The sequence below is a fragment of the Lingula anatina genome, chromosome 5 (genome assembly GCF_051362555.1).
Source record: "Lingula anatina isolate TDL-2025a chromosome 5, LinAna3.0, whole genome shotgun sequence".
Classification (NCBI taxonomy): Eukaryota; Metazoa; Brachiopoda; class Lingulata; order Lingulida; family Lingulidae; genus Lingula; species Lingula anatina.
The window spans coordinates 696,273-714,707 of NC_141771.1; the positions used below are offsets into that span (position 1 = coordinate 696,273).

Below are 18,435 nucleotides of genomic sequence, written 5' to 3' on the forward strand. Positions count from 1 at the left end.
CTGAGCATTTCACTTACTGTTTTTCCTACTTTTGTTGGGAGAAAATCCGACACTGTTTAGTTTTGAAGGGGTGTCTGCCGCCCGACAGGCATCCAGCGTGCAGCTGTAATAACCTGAGAAAATAAAAAAGCGATATTTTATAAACGAGATCCGTCGATTCATTATGCATGATATTTATGTCTAATCAATTAAATAAAAAAAATGTATGATGAGACGAAAAAGCACACTATACCTTAGTCAGTAATGGGTTGCACGATTTTCACGATTAGTGTGTTAGGGAAATCCAAGTTTAGGAAGAATAAAAAGGGAGAGGGGGAGTCAACTTATAGGGAAACTAGGTCCATTTTAAAAACTATTTATTCTTTAATCCAATAGTTTAACTTGAATGTACAGGTTCATGCCAACTGGATGTGCAATTTCAGTTATCAGTTTTTCAAAATAATAAGTTATGCGTTAATTTTTTAAAATAATTTGTGATTTTACTATTTCAAATCCTACTCTGTTTCCCTAGGCCCATGCCATATTCTGCGCATGCCCTTTTCTCAGCACTTTTTTCACCAAGTTTGTACCCAGTGGAGATTTTTCCCTTTTCGCGTGTGTAGGAATATTTACACTGTATGCGCGAATGTAGTGCAGTGAGAGAATTAGTGTTTTTTCTAATTTTTCCTAGCATTTCTTGTATGTTGCTGGGGTTAATTTGGGTGTCAACTAGCAGGCTGGGGTGTAAACTACTGCCAGTTTTTTTTAGGACCAGGCACAGGCGTGCAGTGTGAGGCCTTGGGCGGAGGGGACTGCTGACTGTGAGCGGTGCAACGGTTTGGCTGCTTGTGTACGAGGAAATGTCGTCCGATAAGAACACACATGATTTGGCGTGCTTCCAGCAATTCATTCAATATCCCCATATTTATAAACGAGATCCATCGATTCATTATGCATGGTATTTATGTCTTATCAATTAAATAAAAAAAAAAAATGTATGATGAGACGAAAAAGCACACTATACCTTAGTCAGTAATGGGTTGCACGATTTTCACGATTAGTGTGTTAGGGAAACCCAAGTTTAGGAAGAATAAAAAGGGAGAGGGGGAGTCAACTTATAGGGAAACTCGGTCCATTTTAAAAACTATTTATTCTTTAATCCAATAGTTTAACTTGAATGTACAGGTTCATGCCAACTGGATGTGCAATTTCAGTTATCAGTTTTTCAAAATAATAAGTTATGCGTTAATTTTTTAAAATAATTTGTGATTTTACTATTTCAAATCCTACTCTGTTTCCCTAGGCCCATGCCATATTCTGCGCATGCCCTTTTCTCAGCACTTTTTTCACCAAGTTTGTACCCAGTGGAGATTTTTCCCTTTTCGCGTGTGTAGGAATATTTACACTGTATGCGCGAATGTAGTGCAGTGAGAGAATTAGTGTTTTTTCTAATTTTTCCTAGCATTTCTTGTATGTTGCTGGGGTTAATTTGGGTGTCAACTAGCAGGCTGGGGTGTAAACTACTGCCAGTTTTTTTTAGGACCAGGCACAGGCGTGCAGTGTGAGGCCTCGGGCGGAGGGGACTGCTGACTGTGAGCGGTGCAACGGTTTGGCTGCTTGTGTACGAGGAAATGTCGTCCGATAAGAACACACATGATTTGGCGTGCTTCCAGCAATTCATTCAATATCCCCATATTTATAAACGAGATCCATCGATTCATTATGCATGGTATTTATGTCTTATCAATTAAATAAAAAAAAAAAAAAATGTATGATGAGACGAAAAAGCACACTATACCTTAGTCAGTAATGGGTTGCACGATTTTCACGATTAGTGTGTTAGGGAAACCCAAGTTTAGGAAGAATAAAAAGGGAGAGGGGGAGTCAACTTATAGGGAAACTCGGTCCATTTTAAAAACTATTTATTCTTTAATCCAATAGTTTAACTTGAATGTACAGGTTCATGCCAACTGGATGTGCAATTTCAGTTATCAGTTTTTCAAAATAATAAGTTATGCGTTAATTTTTTAAAATAATTTGTGATTTTACTATTTCAAATCCTACTCTGTTTCCCTAGGCCCATGCCATATTCTGCGCATGCCCTTTTCTCAGCACTTTTTTCACCAAGTTTGTACCCAGTGGAGATTTTTCCCTTTTCGCGTGTGTAGGAATATTTACACTGTATGCGCGAATGTAGTGCAGTGAGAGAATTAGTGTTTTTTCTAATTTTTCCTAGCATTTCTTGTATGTTGCTGGGGTTAATTTGGGTGTCAACTAGCAGGCTGGGGTGTAAACTACTGCCAGTTTTTTTTAGGACCAGGCACAGGCGTGCAGTGTGAGGCCTCGGGCGGAGGGGACTGCTGACTGTGAGCGGTGCAACGGTTTGGCTGCTTGTGTACGAGGAAATGTCGTCCGATAAGAACACACATGATTTGGCGTGCTTCCAGCAATTCATTCAATATCCCCATATTTATAAACGAGATCCATCGATTCATTATGCATGGTATTTATGTCTTATCAATTAAATAAAAAAAAAAAAAAATGTATGATGAGACGAAAAAGCACACTATACCTTAGTCAGTAATGGGTTGCACGATTTTCACGATTAGTGTGTTAGGGAAACCCAAGTTTAGGAAGAATAAAAAGGGAGAGGGGGAGTCAACTTATAGGGAAACTCGGTCCATTTTAAAAACTATTTATTCTTTAATCCAATAGTTTAACTTGAATGTACAGGTTCATGCCAACTGGATGTGCAATTTCAGTTATCAGTTTTTCAAAATAATAAGTTATGCGTTAATTTTTTAAAATAATTTGTGATTTTACTATTTCAAATCCTACTCTGTTTCCCTAGGCCCATGCCATATTCTGCGCATGCCCTTTTCTCAGCACTTTTTTCACCAAGTTTGTACCCAGTGGAGATTTTTCCCTTTTCGCGTGTGTAGGAATATTTACACTGTATGCGCGAATGTAGTGCAGTGAGAGAATTAGTGTTTTTTCTAATTTTTCCTAGCATTTCTTGTATGTTGCTGGGGTTAATTTGGGTGTCAACTAGCAGGCTGGGGTGTAAACTACTGCCAGTTTTTTTTAGGACCAGGCACAGGCGTGCAGTGTGAGGCCTCGGGCGGAGGGGACTGCTGACTGTGAGCGGTGCAACGGTTTGGCTGCTTGTGTACGAGGAAATGTCGTCCGATAAGAACACACATGATTTGGCGTGCTTCCAGCAATTCATTCAATATCCCCATATTTATAAACGAGATCCATCGATTCATTATGCATGGTATTTATGTCTTATCAATTAAATAAAAAAAAAAAATGTATGATGAGACGAAAAAGCACACTATACCTTAGTCAGTAATGGGTTGCACGATTTTCACGATTAGTGTGTTAGGGAAACCCAAGTTTAGGAAGAATAAAAAGGGAGAGGGGGAGTCAACTTATAGGGAAACTCGGTCCATTTTAAAAACTATTTATTCTTTAATCCAATAGTTTAACTTGAATGTACAGGTTCATGCCAACTGGATGTGCAATTTCAGTTATCAGTTTTTCAAAATAATAAGTTATGCGTTAATTTTTTAAAATAATTTGTGATTTTACTATTTCAAATCCTACTCTGTTTCCCTAGGCCCATGCCATATTCTGCGCATGCCCTTTTCTCAGCACTTTTTTCACCAAGTTTGTACCCAGTGGAGATTTTTCCCTTTTCGCGTGTGTAGGAATATTTACACTGTATGCGCGAATGTAGTGCAGTGAGAGAATTAGTGTTTTTTCTAATTTTTCCTAGCATTTCTTGTATGTTGCTGGGGTTAATTTGGGTGTCAACTAGCAGGCTTGGGTGTAAACTACTGCCAGTTTTTTTTTAGGACCAGGCACAGGCGTGCAGTGTGAGGCCTCGGGCGGAGGGGACTGCTGACTGTGAGCGGTGCAACGGTTTGGCTGTTTGTGTACGAAGAAATGTCGTCCGATAAGAACACACATGATTTGGCGTGCTTCCAGCAATTCATTCAATATCCCCATTTGTGTACAGTGTGCTCGGAGTTGTGAGAAGACTTCTCCTTAACCTCTTCCAGGGTGGCATATTTTTTTAGATTTGCTAACTTCCACTTAAATGAAGTGAAAGATCAATTCCACCTCCTTAATTCTAGAGTGCAACAAATACGATATTCAATACGTGCTTCCTTCAGTGGCGGATTTAGATGGGGGTGGGGGTTAGAGGGATCCTGACCCCCCCCCCCCCCCCCCTTTCGATTTATGGTACCCGCTGGAAATTAGAATTTTGACTAGCTGAATCCTAGTTCTAAACCTTTCCAAATAGCGCCGTTCACCCTCTTAAATACCAAATATTTTCACCCCCCCCCCCCAAATAATCCTGGATCGGCCCCTGGGTTAGTAGGTCAAACAATGCGGGAACAATGTATTTATCATGAGGGTCAATACCTACACTCAACGTTATTATACATCGAGTATTGTAAATTAGAACACATTCAGAAGGGGGCAGCTGTCGGAGTTCCTACCCTTAGCTGACCTCAGCAATAATAAACTGTTTAATGTCCTTATGGGTGCTCAAGACTTAGATATTCTTAGAATATTTCATAAATAGATGCTTCCAACAAAGAGAACAGGCCCTCTCTTAATACATTGCACTCTTTTCAGTGTATGTATTTAAATCCATCACATATAGCTTACCACTATACATTTTATTTATTTTTTAAGCTAACTTATAAATGGTATTTTTATTTATTTAATTAGACCTAAGTGTGTGTCCATGTCCTGTAGATTTAGCTTGAGTTGTATATTTAACCACTGTGATTTTACCTTAATTAATTGTATGTAAAGGTTGAGATCAAGAAACATTCCTGTATAGGGGACCTTTAGGCAAAAATGGGAAAATCCAGGGATAGTAAAATGACCGTCTATTTATCTACAGGCATATCTGTGAATATCTTGTGAAAAGTCAATCTGTGGCCCTGGTAGAGGGTACCTTCTCCCCCAGTACTGATAAATATATATATATATATATATTTGCTTATGTTCAAATTTGGCCTAAATTTGTAACTCTGATTTTCACAAAAGGAATGTTAACTATGTGTACTTTAAGCTGTCTAGCGGTATTTACTTGTACATTCATTTTATTTTGTCATTGTGACATGTTTTACCTGGCTAGTTAGATTAGATATTTAGAATATAAACATTAGATGAAGGGGGTTTATACCCTGTAGTTTTTGATCCATAATCTGAACATTATATCCATTATCCACAGATGACAGATCATACATTTTGTAATGTAGTGAAGAGTCGGAGAATAGTTCAGGACACCAGAAAAGGAATTGCCCTGCTCAAATTACATTGACCAGGATAGTGCAGTTTTTCTTGACTATAGAGTAAGCATGTCTTTTTACAGGTCTTATAGCTTATTGTTACATAGATTTATTGTTGTTACTATGTAATGTGTTCTTGTTGATTAAAGGACATCTTGACTTTATTGCTGTAAATGTTGCCTCTGATGTAGAAAGGAAAATATGATATTAAAATAAAAAAGGGATCATTTTAGGCCAAAAACAATGAGTGGGAAAAAAGGAATAAATCCAAGGATCTACGAAGTGCCATCAAACCTGAGTGCCAGTTTGAAGAGGCCTTCTATTTGACACTACCCTCAGAAAACTGTCACATGGGACATCTTACTAAAGGCGTTGTAAGTTTTTTCATAGGGAGTATTTTGTTGAGAATTTCAAAACAAAATAATTGGATGATTTCATATAAAAAAAGATTTGTAATGTAAAAAAATGTTAGTTTTCTGTCATGTTTGTAATTGATTTTAAAGAATACTATAAGTATCCATAATTATATGTAATTGAAATATACTGTTCCTTTATTTTAGGACGAGCATTTTGGTAAGACACTTATATATAACTTATATTTGTCCTGGTTTTGCCTTGTGTGCTTTTCTTATGTAAAAGATCTTATTTCATAATTCCTGCACTACCCAATTTATCTGCATTTGCTTACTTTTGATAAATATATATTAATATGGTGGTTGGGGCTTTGTGTGATCTTGCTTTGTGTGCTTTTCAGATGTAAATGATTTTATTCCACTATTCCTGCACTTTTCTATTTATCTGCATTTGCTTACTTTTCACAAGTAATTTCAGTTTAATATGGTTATTGGGATTATGTATGATCTTTTTTTTTTTTTTTTTTTTTTTTTTTTTTTTTTTTTTTTTTTGCTTTTCTGATGAACATAAATGTTAGCTCACAATTGCTGCACTTGTTTGTGACAATATTTCTAATCTCACACTATACACCTGATTCATTCCAAATTCTAAAATTCTAATTCTAAAAAATGATTTATTAAATCTCCCTGCTTTGTGTAAGTGATCATTGAGGTGAGGGTAGTTTATAGTGTACCTGAAGGATGTCAAAGGTACAATCAAGTTGATATGTGACATTGTTTAGTAACAAAATGTAGGTTTTGCTGCGAAGGCAATGTTGGTAAGTAAATATGCCCAAACTACAAGACACAAAATTGTATTCTAATAACCTAGCTGAACATTAAGTTTGGTAGAAAATGGCAGCTTTTCCATTTGGCAGTAATGCTTAGGGAAAATACTCATAGCCACTTTTATCATGGCTGTCATACTAATTATTATTATTATTAGGATTCCCCATAGGGGAATACTATTGTTTTTGGTATTATTATTATTATAGTAATTATTCTTTCCGCGTGTTTTTTTTCGCAAAAAATCTGAAATAATTCTCATAGGTAGCCTATGGCAAGAATATGCCACAGAACCAGTTTCAGTGCCCTTGACCTACTTTTCAAGGTCACAGGGGCTTTTAAAGGCAAAATTTGTAAAATTTGAAATTGCCATTAGGCCTAAAGTATAAGCCATATGGCTAAGGGCCTTATGGCCAATGATACAGAGACAAATCCACAGATAATGACTTACTTTTATGCAAGTAGGTCAAGGTCAAGGTCGCTAATGGCCAAACGTGCTCAAAAAATGTTTGTTTCCGAGATCTCAAAAACCGGAAGGCCCAGAGCCCCGATCGTGGTGGCAAATGATGCCCTATATATTTATCTAAGGTTAGCTGTACTTTAGTAGTGACTGCTTAATTACTTTTTTAAATATAGATTTTTAAATATTTATGACATTGCAGAAATCTTGAGTTTGGCAATTTCTCCATGAAACACTGGTTTTTGGTCATAGCATGCTATAGTAAACTACCCCAAACATATACCCAAAACCCCAAAATTAAATGTAAAATTTGACCTTGACCCTCATTTTCAAGGTCATTCGGCTATTTCATGGAGAAATATTGAAATGAGCTAAAAGTGATGTTTTGTTGACCCCCCCCCAACCCCCAATTCGCACATGCTCTTTCAGAATATTGGGTCAAATTTAACCCATGACCTTAACATGACCTTGTAAGAGCATTTCCACACCTATTTTGCAGGGGAATCCTCCGCCACTGGCTTTAGCCAGTTGCAGTCTAGTTATTATTATTATTATTATTATATCAGTGATTTCTTCTTAAAAATGGAAGGTTATACATTCATATCTTTATTGTCCATTGTTGCAAGTAAGCAAGGATGAAACAAAATAATTATTTACCCTCACATGCTTAAATATTTTTGTAAATCAAAACTTCTATACAATTTAAGTTTGTTTTATTTTATATATAAACCGTTTATGAAATAATATTTTTAGGATAAAACAGTTGCTTCAATCTGATTAGATTTTTATGTCATCGTTATCATCACCATCATCAGAGTTATCAACCAAAGGCCACTACACAGTTCTTTTTCTCCATCATCAGTGTCCCCAATTTATTGGTGCTCTTTGTCAACACTCCCATATCTTTCGAAGCAGTTTATTTTACTCTGTCCACATGAGAATAGTACATTTGCAGTCTTAATTGAGTAAAATGTTTAAGATACACAGACGTTTTATACTAATACACTGTATTTGCATATATTTCAGGCAAACTTAATGTCCCAGCCAGTTGATCCTGTCATTGTCAACAAGATAAAAGAACTGTACCGTCACAACATGAGGAAAGCAAGTCTTATTGAGACGTACATTCATCTTTTTGTCAAAGATGATGTGTTCAAAGGCAAAGAATGTCCTTCACGTCTAAATAGACGCTGGTTCCCGACATTAAAAGACATAAAAAACATTGCTACCTGCCAGTCAAAAAACCCTAATGAACAAGTTAATCTTGCTGATTATGTTAATGAACAGAAGGCAATGGATCCAGAAGACTTAATATTTTTTAGGGTATGCTATTTTTTAAAAATTATGTTACAAAATCATGATGTTGTAAGATGTCACATGGTAGTGGGTAAAATGATCTCTAGAAGGTGTTGTCATCTCTGAATGATACTGTGGAATTGAACTGATACAAAATTCTGAGGAATCATCCTTCATGCTAGATTACTGGTATAATTATGATATATTATCCAAATTTTTTCATTTGATTTGTCTAGGCTTCTTCCTTGGGAGAAAATCAAAAGGTGAACTTCTTGTTTGTATATCAGACAAAGTGGCAAAGGAGACTGCTGAAACGATATGGCAACCACATAACACTCATGGATGCTACTTACCGCACCTCTAGGTAAATTATATGAATTATCAAATATATAAATTCTATAGCGCTTTATGTTGCAATTTGTTTTGGAACATCATTATATTTATTATTTTAATATTATAAAATTTGAAGCATCAAGAGTAGAAAATGAGCCAAATCATGCTTTATGCAGACATGAGGTTTTTCTGCAGAAAAGCGGAATTCCACGTTTTTTAAATTCAATTCTGATGGTTCCTGAGATTCGTAATGGTGTTTTTTTAACCTAGGCTCATGCCTTATTATATGAGCAAATATCTAGATTAATTTATTTTTCACAAATAATTGGCATTTTAGAATAAATATTATGTATTTAATATTTGTAAATTGGTGTTGCCTAGAATGATAGGTAATTAACTTAAGATTTATCTATTATTCACTCAGATGAAAATAGTTGCCAAAAGAGGAATTCAAATTCACTTGGGCAAATTGAAATATTTCAGCAATATTTTTGGGAAAAATACATGCAAAATGTTTTTACTCACTGGGGTTACATGAACCTACATTTTATCCTACAAGACAAAGCAAGCACTACATACAGGTGTATTTAATCTGCCCCTGACAGTAAATAAAATAACTTTAAAAAAGGCTTTTTGTCAACATTTTAATGTTTCATTAAATTTTTTTCTTCTATTTTTTTCCTGGGCCAAATGTTTCTTTCTTTTATAACTAGGTATGCCATGCCCCTATTTTTCATTTGTGTGAAGACCAATGTCAATTTCACAGTGGTGGCATCCTTCCTGGTAGAAACAGAAAATCAGGAATCCATCATGGAGGCCCTGGCCATAATCAAGAAATTCAGCCCAGAGTGGGATCCTGAACATATGATGGTGGATTACAGCATGTCTGAAATAAATGCATTAGAAGCCTCATTTCCAGGTTTGTGCACACTTGTTTGACAAACATTTATACTTAACAGCAGATGCAGCTCAAGCGTATACATCTGTATTTTAAAGATTTTGAGCACAACTAGTAAAAATCACAAATGTTAAATTTTTATAAATTAGGATTAGTCAACCTCATTAATCAACTTTCCAGTCTTGTCTGCCTTACCCACCCTGGTATTGATTGATTGATTGTATTTGACTTGATTAACAATTACTAATCTAGATAATATATTTTGTAACGGGAAGGATAAATGGCCTTCTATGACTTGTTTTATTTAGAGAAAAATGTATTGTACCTAGAGAAAAAATTACAAATAAAATTTTTTTTTCAGAAACAAAAATCCTCCTATGTGATTTCCATCGTGAAAAAAGCTGGAGAGAATGGGTGTCAAAAATTCAGAATGGTGTGTCAGGGTGCCAAGAAGAATGCCTTGGCATCCTAAGAGCTCTGGCACACAGTCCAACAGTCACAGATTATAAAGAGACACTGGCGCATTTTAAGTCCAGTGATTTGTGGAAAGATAATCCCAAATTTAGGACCTATTTTTCCAACCACTGGGAATGTAGAGCTGAGGTAACAATTAACTGCAGAAAATACTCGATTATGAACTAAAACAAAAATGTTAATCCTAACCATTGTTTTAAATTTGCATAGATATGTTATATGTAGGCACTAGTGTTGTATAAAAAATTTTGTAAATGCAGTGTCTTGAGGTGCTGATTTTAATTTTTATGCTGTCATAAATGATAGGCGGTTGCTCTAAAATCTTATTTCAAAAGTGGGTAAAAGCATACAGGGGCACATTGCTGATCCCCGTCAATTCCAACAACGGATTGGAAAGGCAAAATCTTGCCTTAAAGGATAGTTATCTGCAGGGATTTAAGAACTGCACTGTAGAAGCTTTGGTGAAGGTGTTGGTGGAAATGTTCATTCCCAACTCATTTGTCAGGTAATTAATTTTTAAGAAAAAGGGCAATTACCGGGGGGGGGGGGGGGGGGGGGGGGTATTAACAGAATGGACTAGGAAATTGGGAAATTTGACTTTTTTGTTCTTTGTGGACTATGTAGTTTTATATGTACATATTTATATGAAAGTATGTCTACTTCCTTCAATCCTACTGTACTACTACTTTTATCATCTGCATGCGTAGGAGCTAGTGTAGTACTTTGGATCAGTGTGTCGCCAGTCAATCACATCAGTTTTCCCTTTGCAGGACAATTTATTAATTGATAAATGCACCAGGGTTTGACATTCCATTGCATAAGAGATTTAATGAAAGGAGTGCTTGTTAATTAAGTAATGCATTTTAAATCCAATTTTACAGATACATACTTTTACTTAAGTCCATATTAATGTGTGTATTAGTATAATTTGATAGATCGCTTAATTTTTTTAGGTACCAACAACTAAACATCCGTTGCTCTGCTGAAAAAAGGCAGTACAGTCAAGAAGTACCAACTTTCCTGCACAACAGACCAGTGCAGTTTGTAAGGCACATAATGGATCGGTGGACAACATTTAATATCAGCAACGTCAAGAGGCTGTCATCAAACCATTTCAAAGCAAAGAATGATGACCAGACAGAATATAACATTTCACTGGATCCCTGCTGTTGTGAGTGCCCTGATTTTTGCCAACATAAAATTCCATGCAAACACCTTTGTGCAGTCCTGAAATTTCCAGGGGTGTCTTGGTCTTCACTGGGTTCAATTTTTAACAGCAATCCAGCATATTTGCTGGACGAGGATGTCATCGACCAATCTCCTGTGTCATACAGTGATGAAATTTCAACGGTAACATCTGAACCTTCCTATCTTACATCTGAGTCTCACCCTACTGAAACAGATGTCATAATAAATGACCTTCCCAAAAGAAAGAAAAACGTGGCCAAAGAACAATCCATCTGCATTTCCTTGGCCAAGGAATTACTGGATTCACTCTATCAGATAGACTCTCTCCAAGACCTGCAGCGTATCAGGAAACAGATAGGCATGGTGTTAGAAGAAGCAAAAGGGGCAATTCCACATGAGTATGGATTACCAAAAAAACCTAAGTCTCCACGTAAAAAGCCAAAGGTATCACCCAAAACAAAAATTGGTTCTTTACCCCAAAGACAGAAGAAGCTGCAGTTGATGAAAAGAGTGGGAAAGGGAGCAGAAATAGCTAGAAGAAAGCGGGGATTATCTGATCTCAACTTGAGTCAAGCAGGTATTTTTATATCAATTAATATTTTAGAGGTTTTGATTATCCTATTAGGTTATCAGGCTGCATTAGCTATCTTGACAAAATGTATGAGTATGTTTTTTTTTTATTTCTTTTAGGCAAAGATATTGGGCATGCATAATGTATTTTGTATAAATTACTCATAATCTCTTTAAATGTTTAATTGAGGGGTATAAAGTGAAGCATTCAAATAAGAATTATTAAATTATTTTGTAGCAAAACCATCAGCAGTTCCACCAATAAAGAAAGTATGTGTGGAAGCAAAAAAACAAGAGTCACCAAGCTCACCAAAGGCACAAAACAAAATCAAAATACATTTAAATCGATGTAAGTACTAGAAGGTTTTGACCAATGCTATGCAGCATGGGCAGTGGCAGTAAGATAGGAGGAGTACTCATTGGAATATGTGTAGGAGTATGTTTGTAAAAAGTAGTAACAAAAAATTATATCCTATTACATTTTAAAAAGAATAAAAATAATGAATGCCTTTTCAACTTTGAACTTTTATCATTAATAATAAGCTTTACATTTATCATTGAAGATGCTGTCCCTTCACAAAACACCAATGTGACGCTTGGAAAATACAAGTCGCATCATATAACGTATGACAGTATTACATCTATAAATGGGATGCTTGCTGATGAAGTAAGTAAACAGGTTTGTTACACTGGTAAAAAATAAGGATCTTATCATATCTATTGTTAAAATGAGCTGCATATACTGAAATGATGCCTTGCAGCATTTGCCTTGTTATTGATAGTACATACTCAATGTAAGAAGACGTTAATTTCTCTTTCTGCTGCTTGTTTTTTTTTTTTTATATATAAATGAGATACATAACATGCTTAATGTTTTTAGGTAATTGACAGTTATCTGGACATTATGATTAGCAACAGTGGCAAGAAGGTAAGGATTATAATGAAGTGCAATAAAATGACAGAATTAAATGTCATTGAAAACACCAATAACATTTGGTTATAATTGATGAAATGGTAATAATGATCAAAGTAATAATAACAACTATTATTAACTTTATTATTGTAAAAATAAAAATAATAATTATGTTTATTAAAGGGATAAGAGCTGTTCATTTTGGCCAAAATAAAAAAGGATTTTTTTTTGGTCAAAATGGACATACTTACCAATGGTAGATACATCCATTCTGACAATTTAATTTAATCAAGGTTTTTTCTAAGCTTGGTTTCTTGTAAGAAATTAAGAAATTATTGCAAAAGGTAGCTGTCTGTGGAGGTCTCATAGTTCGATGGCAAGTACAGATTCCAGAATAATTGTGATAAATGACATTTTGGTGGTAAAATAGAATTTATTATATTTCTGGGATTGTTTCTAGTGTATTTATTATGAAACATAAATCTCATACAAAACGTTTTCTCTTTAAGCTTTAAATGTCAGATTGTGTATTCTAACTGGCTTTCTTAGCTGGAATTAAAATTGTAAAATACACTGCTGCACTATATACATATCAGTACTACAGACACATATACTCTAGTTCATGATGGCATGCTCACGTCATTACAAGACTTAGTATATCATAGCATCATGCATGATAAAATAATACATATTATGCATTTTGAAGCTGTCGAGATGTTTCCAAGATCATAAAGAGAAGGGTGATTCTTTGCTCATATGAGATACAAACGTCATCATTTAAATTATTCTTTTTACAGGTGTTCCATGTGAGCCTTCATGTAATGTCCAGGATTGTATATGATAGAGACATGACTTATTTTTCTAAGGTTAGCCATATACACATTGAATAGTTATGCCTTAAAGAAAGAACTTTTAAATTTTTTTTAGCCATTATTGAATTTTTTTAACCTCCTTTAACTGTACTGGCACTTCTAAAAAGGCATTAGAATATATGTAATAGTTTTTTAAAATGTTATCTTCCAAATTTATGTTTTAAAAAGTCATTATTCTCAATACTTTGGTTTCAATTTTTAATTTTCATAGATATATAAGTTTGGTGACATTCATTTAGTAATTGTAATAGTAATAGTAATTTAGTAATTGTTTCCTATCCCAGTTGCAAAGAATAGCTTCATTTGAGTTTAAATTCTTTTTCCAATTTTTTTCTTTGTTTTTAATATAGAAAGACCTCCGAGAATATGACATCATTGTGGGAGTTTGTATTAGACGAGGACACTACTCTGTCTTGGTAAATATTCAACCCTTACATGGGACTCTCTTAGATTTAAAATTTGGATTTGGGTTGTTTTTACTTATGTAGGCAGTTTATCTCTCCAAAATATGTAACACTGCTATATGATATGCTTGACATTAGGCAATAACAAATCTATATCATTTTTAATTATCCTGTTTTTGCAAAGAAAACTCTACATTTATTTGTATATTTAAAAGACAATTTGGAAAATTTAAGTACTTTGTATTAGATCTGATGTTTGATTAATTCGCCACACCAACACCAATTGTGTTTTGTGCTACTTTGAAAATATGTTGTAATGACTGGGGCTTATTTTTTCACTTGTGCCTATAGTATTGTGGAAGAAAGGAGGGGAAATACACCTTTGTCAATTCTCTTGGAGAGACTGACCAAGAAAAGGACACAATCACAAGAAACTGGGGGTAGTTGAATTTAAAAACATTAAAAAAAATGATAATATGTCATATTGTATGGCATTAATAATATATTTTATTAATTATGTTATTTATGTGTGCAAAGTGCAGACAAATCAATGTTATGATTAGGTATAATTGTCCTAGTGATGTATTTTTAGCACCTTTTCCAAAAGAAAAGAAATTGGATGCCAGTTTGTCACCATCGATCATGAAAAACAAATAGATGGCTACACTTGTCGGCTGTGGTCTATACATGTGAGTTATGTTACCTAGGAAGCACACATATCAATATAAGTTTTAAAATTGTACACCACTGAAGAGTCCCCAAGCGAAACCTTCATAGGGCAGTAAAATTTTTTTAAAATTTATTATGTAGTGTGGGGGCATTTGAGGATCTCACTGTTTTTGTAGATTTCAAAATAGATGGGGTCATATCTGTCTGGAAATGTCACCGAGTTTGCCCTTTGGTTCGATGATTAATACTGATAACAATTTATCTTTTTCTTGATTTTCAGTTGTTGCAGACAAAAGACACCTAGAATTAAGACCTGTTGGGCATAAGATCAAATTAATTATGTCCTAAAGCAACACTTAGTGTATCAAATCCTGGAAATTATGTTACTATTATATACTACCTACCCTGAGTGTCAGAGCAACGTAAAAGCTAGCTTGCTAAATATACCTTGTGGTGGAGTCGCTTTTACTGGTATTGCTACTATGGGTTATATATGAAATCAAGATCGAGCTGGCAATACCGGAATCTAGAACCTAGGGTAATACTACCATGCACTTATATCAAATATTATATATACAGAATATTGGATGAATCTTTTGCATTAAAAGTGGACATTCCATAATATTTTTTAAATATATTTGTATTATTACCTTTTACATAAATTGCTATTGGGATGCTGTTTTTTTTTTGTTGTTTGGGTGATGGACTTGTTAACAAGCCATGTGCACTAGCATCTGAATTAATTATATATGCTGGATAATAATACTGTAATGTATTTATGTCTTCATTTTTACATAATTGTGGAGAAAAATAGTTTTAAGATCTTAACAAAAAAAAAAACAGTCAATCTTAAGTTATGCCAGAGCGCTCTAAGTTAATTTTATGAGTAAAATTATTATACTAAAATACAGTTAAATTGTTATTTAAAATAAAATTAATTTTGGGTGGGTCCAAATCCAGGGTCTTTTTATCACCTGCAGTACACATACCTTATGCACTTTCTAAGAGGGATCAATATAGGGCGATCAATATATGTGCAACAGAAAAGATTAACATAATGATTGTTGTAAAATATTAATGAAAAGATGAGTCTCTCTTATTGAAATCCGCCTGTCTATCTACCAGTTTGACTTTCGTAAAATCATACACCCGCTATAAACTGGCGAAAATCAGGTCTTCCTGAATTCCAGTTTTAAGGAGCCTTCTATTTGACTCTACCCTCAGAGAACTGCCCTGTGGAACTTTTTTTTTTTTCCTTGGGGATATTTTTTCGAAAATTTCTTAACAAAATAGTTGGATGATTTAAAAAAAGATAATAGTGTAATAAAATATTAGTTTTCTGTCATGTTTGTAGATGATTTTCAAGAATATTTTACTATAGTATGTATCCATAAAATATATAAAATATGTCAAATAAACTGTATTTTGGTAAGACACTTATATATAAATTATATTGGTCCTGGTCTTGCTTTGTGTGCTTTTCTGATATAATAGATCTTAATTCACAATTCCTGCACTACCTGGTTTATCTGCATTTTCTTACTTTTGATAAATAAATATACCCTAATATGGTGGTTGGGGTTATGTGTGATCTGTTTGTCGATACTGTTGATAAATTATTATACCTTAATATGGTTATTTGGATAATGAATGATCTTGCTTTGTGTTTTTTTTTTTTTTTTTTTTTTTTTTTTTTTTTTTTTTTTTTTTTATGTACATAATGTTAGCTCATAATTGCTGCACTTACCTTTATAATTATTTACCCTCGCATGCTCATGTTTATGTTTGTAAATCAATATATATGTATATATATATATATATATGCTTGTTGTAAATATTTCAGGCAAACCAGCTGATCCAGTTATCATCATCAGGAGAAAAAAGCTATCACAGCATGAGGAAAACAAGTCTTATTTTCCATTGCCTTGAGACCTATTTCTCACCTAACACAATGGGTTAATTCGCACCAATCAACAGATTTTGAGCGTATTCTATTTATATTTTTAATTATTACGTAGTTAATTTTTTTCATTTATGATAAATCCATTTGTCTGATTCATCTGTTGACTGTTACTTCTGTTCACTCTGACAGACTTTATGATGTACATCAGCTTTCATAGAGGTGAAAGGTTTTGTTTTAGTAGTCATAAATTCATCTAAAACCAGTTTCTAAAAAGAAGATGCATTTTACGTAATAAGGAAAAATGAAATTCCTTTGTTTCCATAACAAGTATTATTGTGTACTGTTTCATTTTCATCATTCGATTTTAAGGGAAAAGACAAACTGTTAACTAGTATATGACATAAGGAGAGACCATTATTGTGTATTTGACTGAGGCTCTTTAATGAGAAATATTAAGATCACTTGTTCATTCATTACAAAATTCATAACAAATGTGATCTTTAAGTCTGATGGCTCACTTTAGTTGTTCACCCACCCCCAGCAAAATTCAAGGTCTACCAGTATTATTTTCTGCACATCTTCTAGATTTGATATTTCCACCTTACTTCTCTAGTGATATTTTAAATATATATAGTGATACTGTAAGTGCAAGCAGGATAGGTGCAATAAAGTATATACTGTTTATTTTTTTGTCTTGCATGATCTTTATTTACACTTCCTTTCGCACCCAACCCTGCACCCCCCCCACCCTCGGCAAACCCTACCTTCTGGTACACCCCCCACCTCTGGTACACCCCCCACCTCTGGTACACCCCCCCACCTCTGGTACACCCCCACCTCTGGTACACCCCCCCACCTCTGGTACACCCCCCCACCTCTGGTACACCCCCACCTCTGGTACACCCCCCCCACCTCTGGTACACCCCCCACCTCTGGTACACCCCCCCACCTCTGGTACACCCCCACCTCTGGTATACCCCCCACCTCTGGTGCACCCACCCCCTGGTATACCCCCCACTCTGGTACAACCCCACTCCTTGTAAAACCCACCCCCTCGTCTTCTCCTCCCCCCCCCCCCCCCCACTGACATACCCCACCCCTGGTTTAGCAGAGCCACAAGCTTATACAAAAAGAAAATGTTCAACAGACTATTAAGCTCTTTATTCACGTAGGTCCTTTAGAAAAATGGTGAAAGTAAGAGAAAATAAAATATAATGGAGATAAATATGTGAAATTTACTGTCTTAATCTATATTCTCTCTACCAACAGTTCTACTTAGGAAAAAACCGGGGCTAGTTGCCCATATCACGTCTCTTGAATAAAGTTACTTTAAGATGCTACATTATTTCATTTGGACTCACTGCCGACGCTTTCTTAGCACTATTGGATACGGTCACTTCACAAAATGATGTGATCAATTCTTTTACCCCATAGTTACTTTGTCATAAATTGACGGGGGGGCCAACTTACCCCGGGGTCCAACTAGCCCCGGTCTCTCCTAACAACTTAGCAGCTAGGGTATTTCTTCAAATGTAAAACACTCGCACTTTAAGCGTAATTCGTACTTGAAACCCGCTGTTATTTGTAAAAATACCACCAACATACCCATACCAAAAATTACATATATATGACAAAAAAGTACTATATTTAGTAAAGCACCACGCCCTGAGGCCTACATTACTGGTTCAAAATTATATCTGAAACGTGTAATTAGCGATCGTGATAGGCTACAAGCAGAAATCAATTGCATAAAGATACTGTAGGCCGTAATAGAGACACTTTTTATTAATCATTGAATTTCATTCGAATTTAGCTTATACACAGGCTAATAGTTTAAACCATACATCTTATCTCTGCTAGAAATTAGATATAATGTCCGCACAGCACACGTATCACTGTATATAATAAACGAACACTGTGAACAAAATGAGTAGAAAAAGCAGTCCCAACTAACACAATACGATAAATATAGTAACATCGATG

General features: G+C 34.9%; 2 protein-coding genes across 2 annotated transcripts; both read left to right on the forward strand.

Annotated features, from left to right (window-relative positions):
• Positions 1-8,454: 8,454 nt before the first annotated feature.
• LOC147761427 (uncharacterized) lies at positions 8,455-10,101 on the forward strand. The gene is made up of 3 exons (XM_087013149.1): positions 8,455-8,592; positions 9,275-9,480; positions 9,821-10,101. Exons 1-3 carry the CDS (start codon positions 8,567-8,569, stop codon positions 10,099-10,101), a joined length of 513 nt encoding a protein of 170 aa, XP_086869275.1. The 5' UTR covers positions 8,455-8,566.
• A 174-nt stretch (positions 10,102-10,275) lies between these two features.
• On the forward strand, positions 10,276-15,229 carry LOC147761428 (uncharacterized). The gene is made up of 10 exons (XM_087012445.1): positions 10,276-10,438; positions 10,887-11,698; positions 11,930-12,040; positions 12,255-12,358; positions 12,572-12,619; positions 13,402-13,470; positions 13,827-13,892; positions 14,232-14,320; positions 14,473-14,569; positions 14,830-15,229. Exons 1-10 carry the CDS (start codon positions 10,413-10,415, stop codon positions 14,851-14,853), a joined length of 1,446 nt encoding a protein of 481 aa, XP_086868571.1. The 5' UTR covers positions 10,276-10,412; the 3' UTR covers positions 14,854-15,229.
• The last annotated feature ends 3,206 nt before the right edge of the window (positions 15,230-18,435 follow it).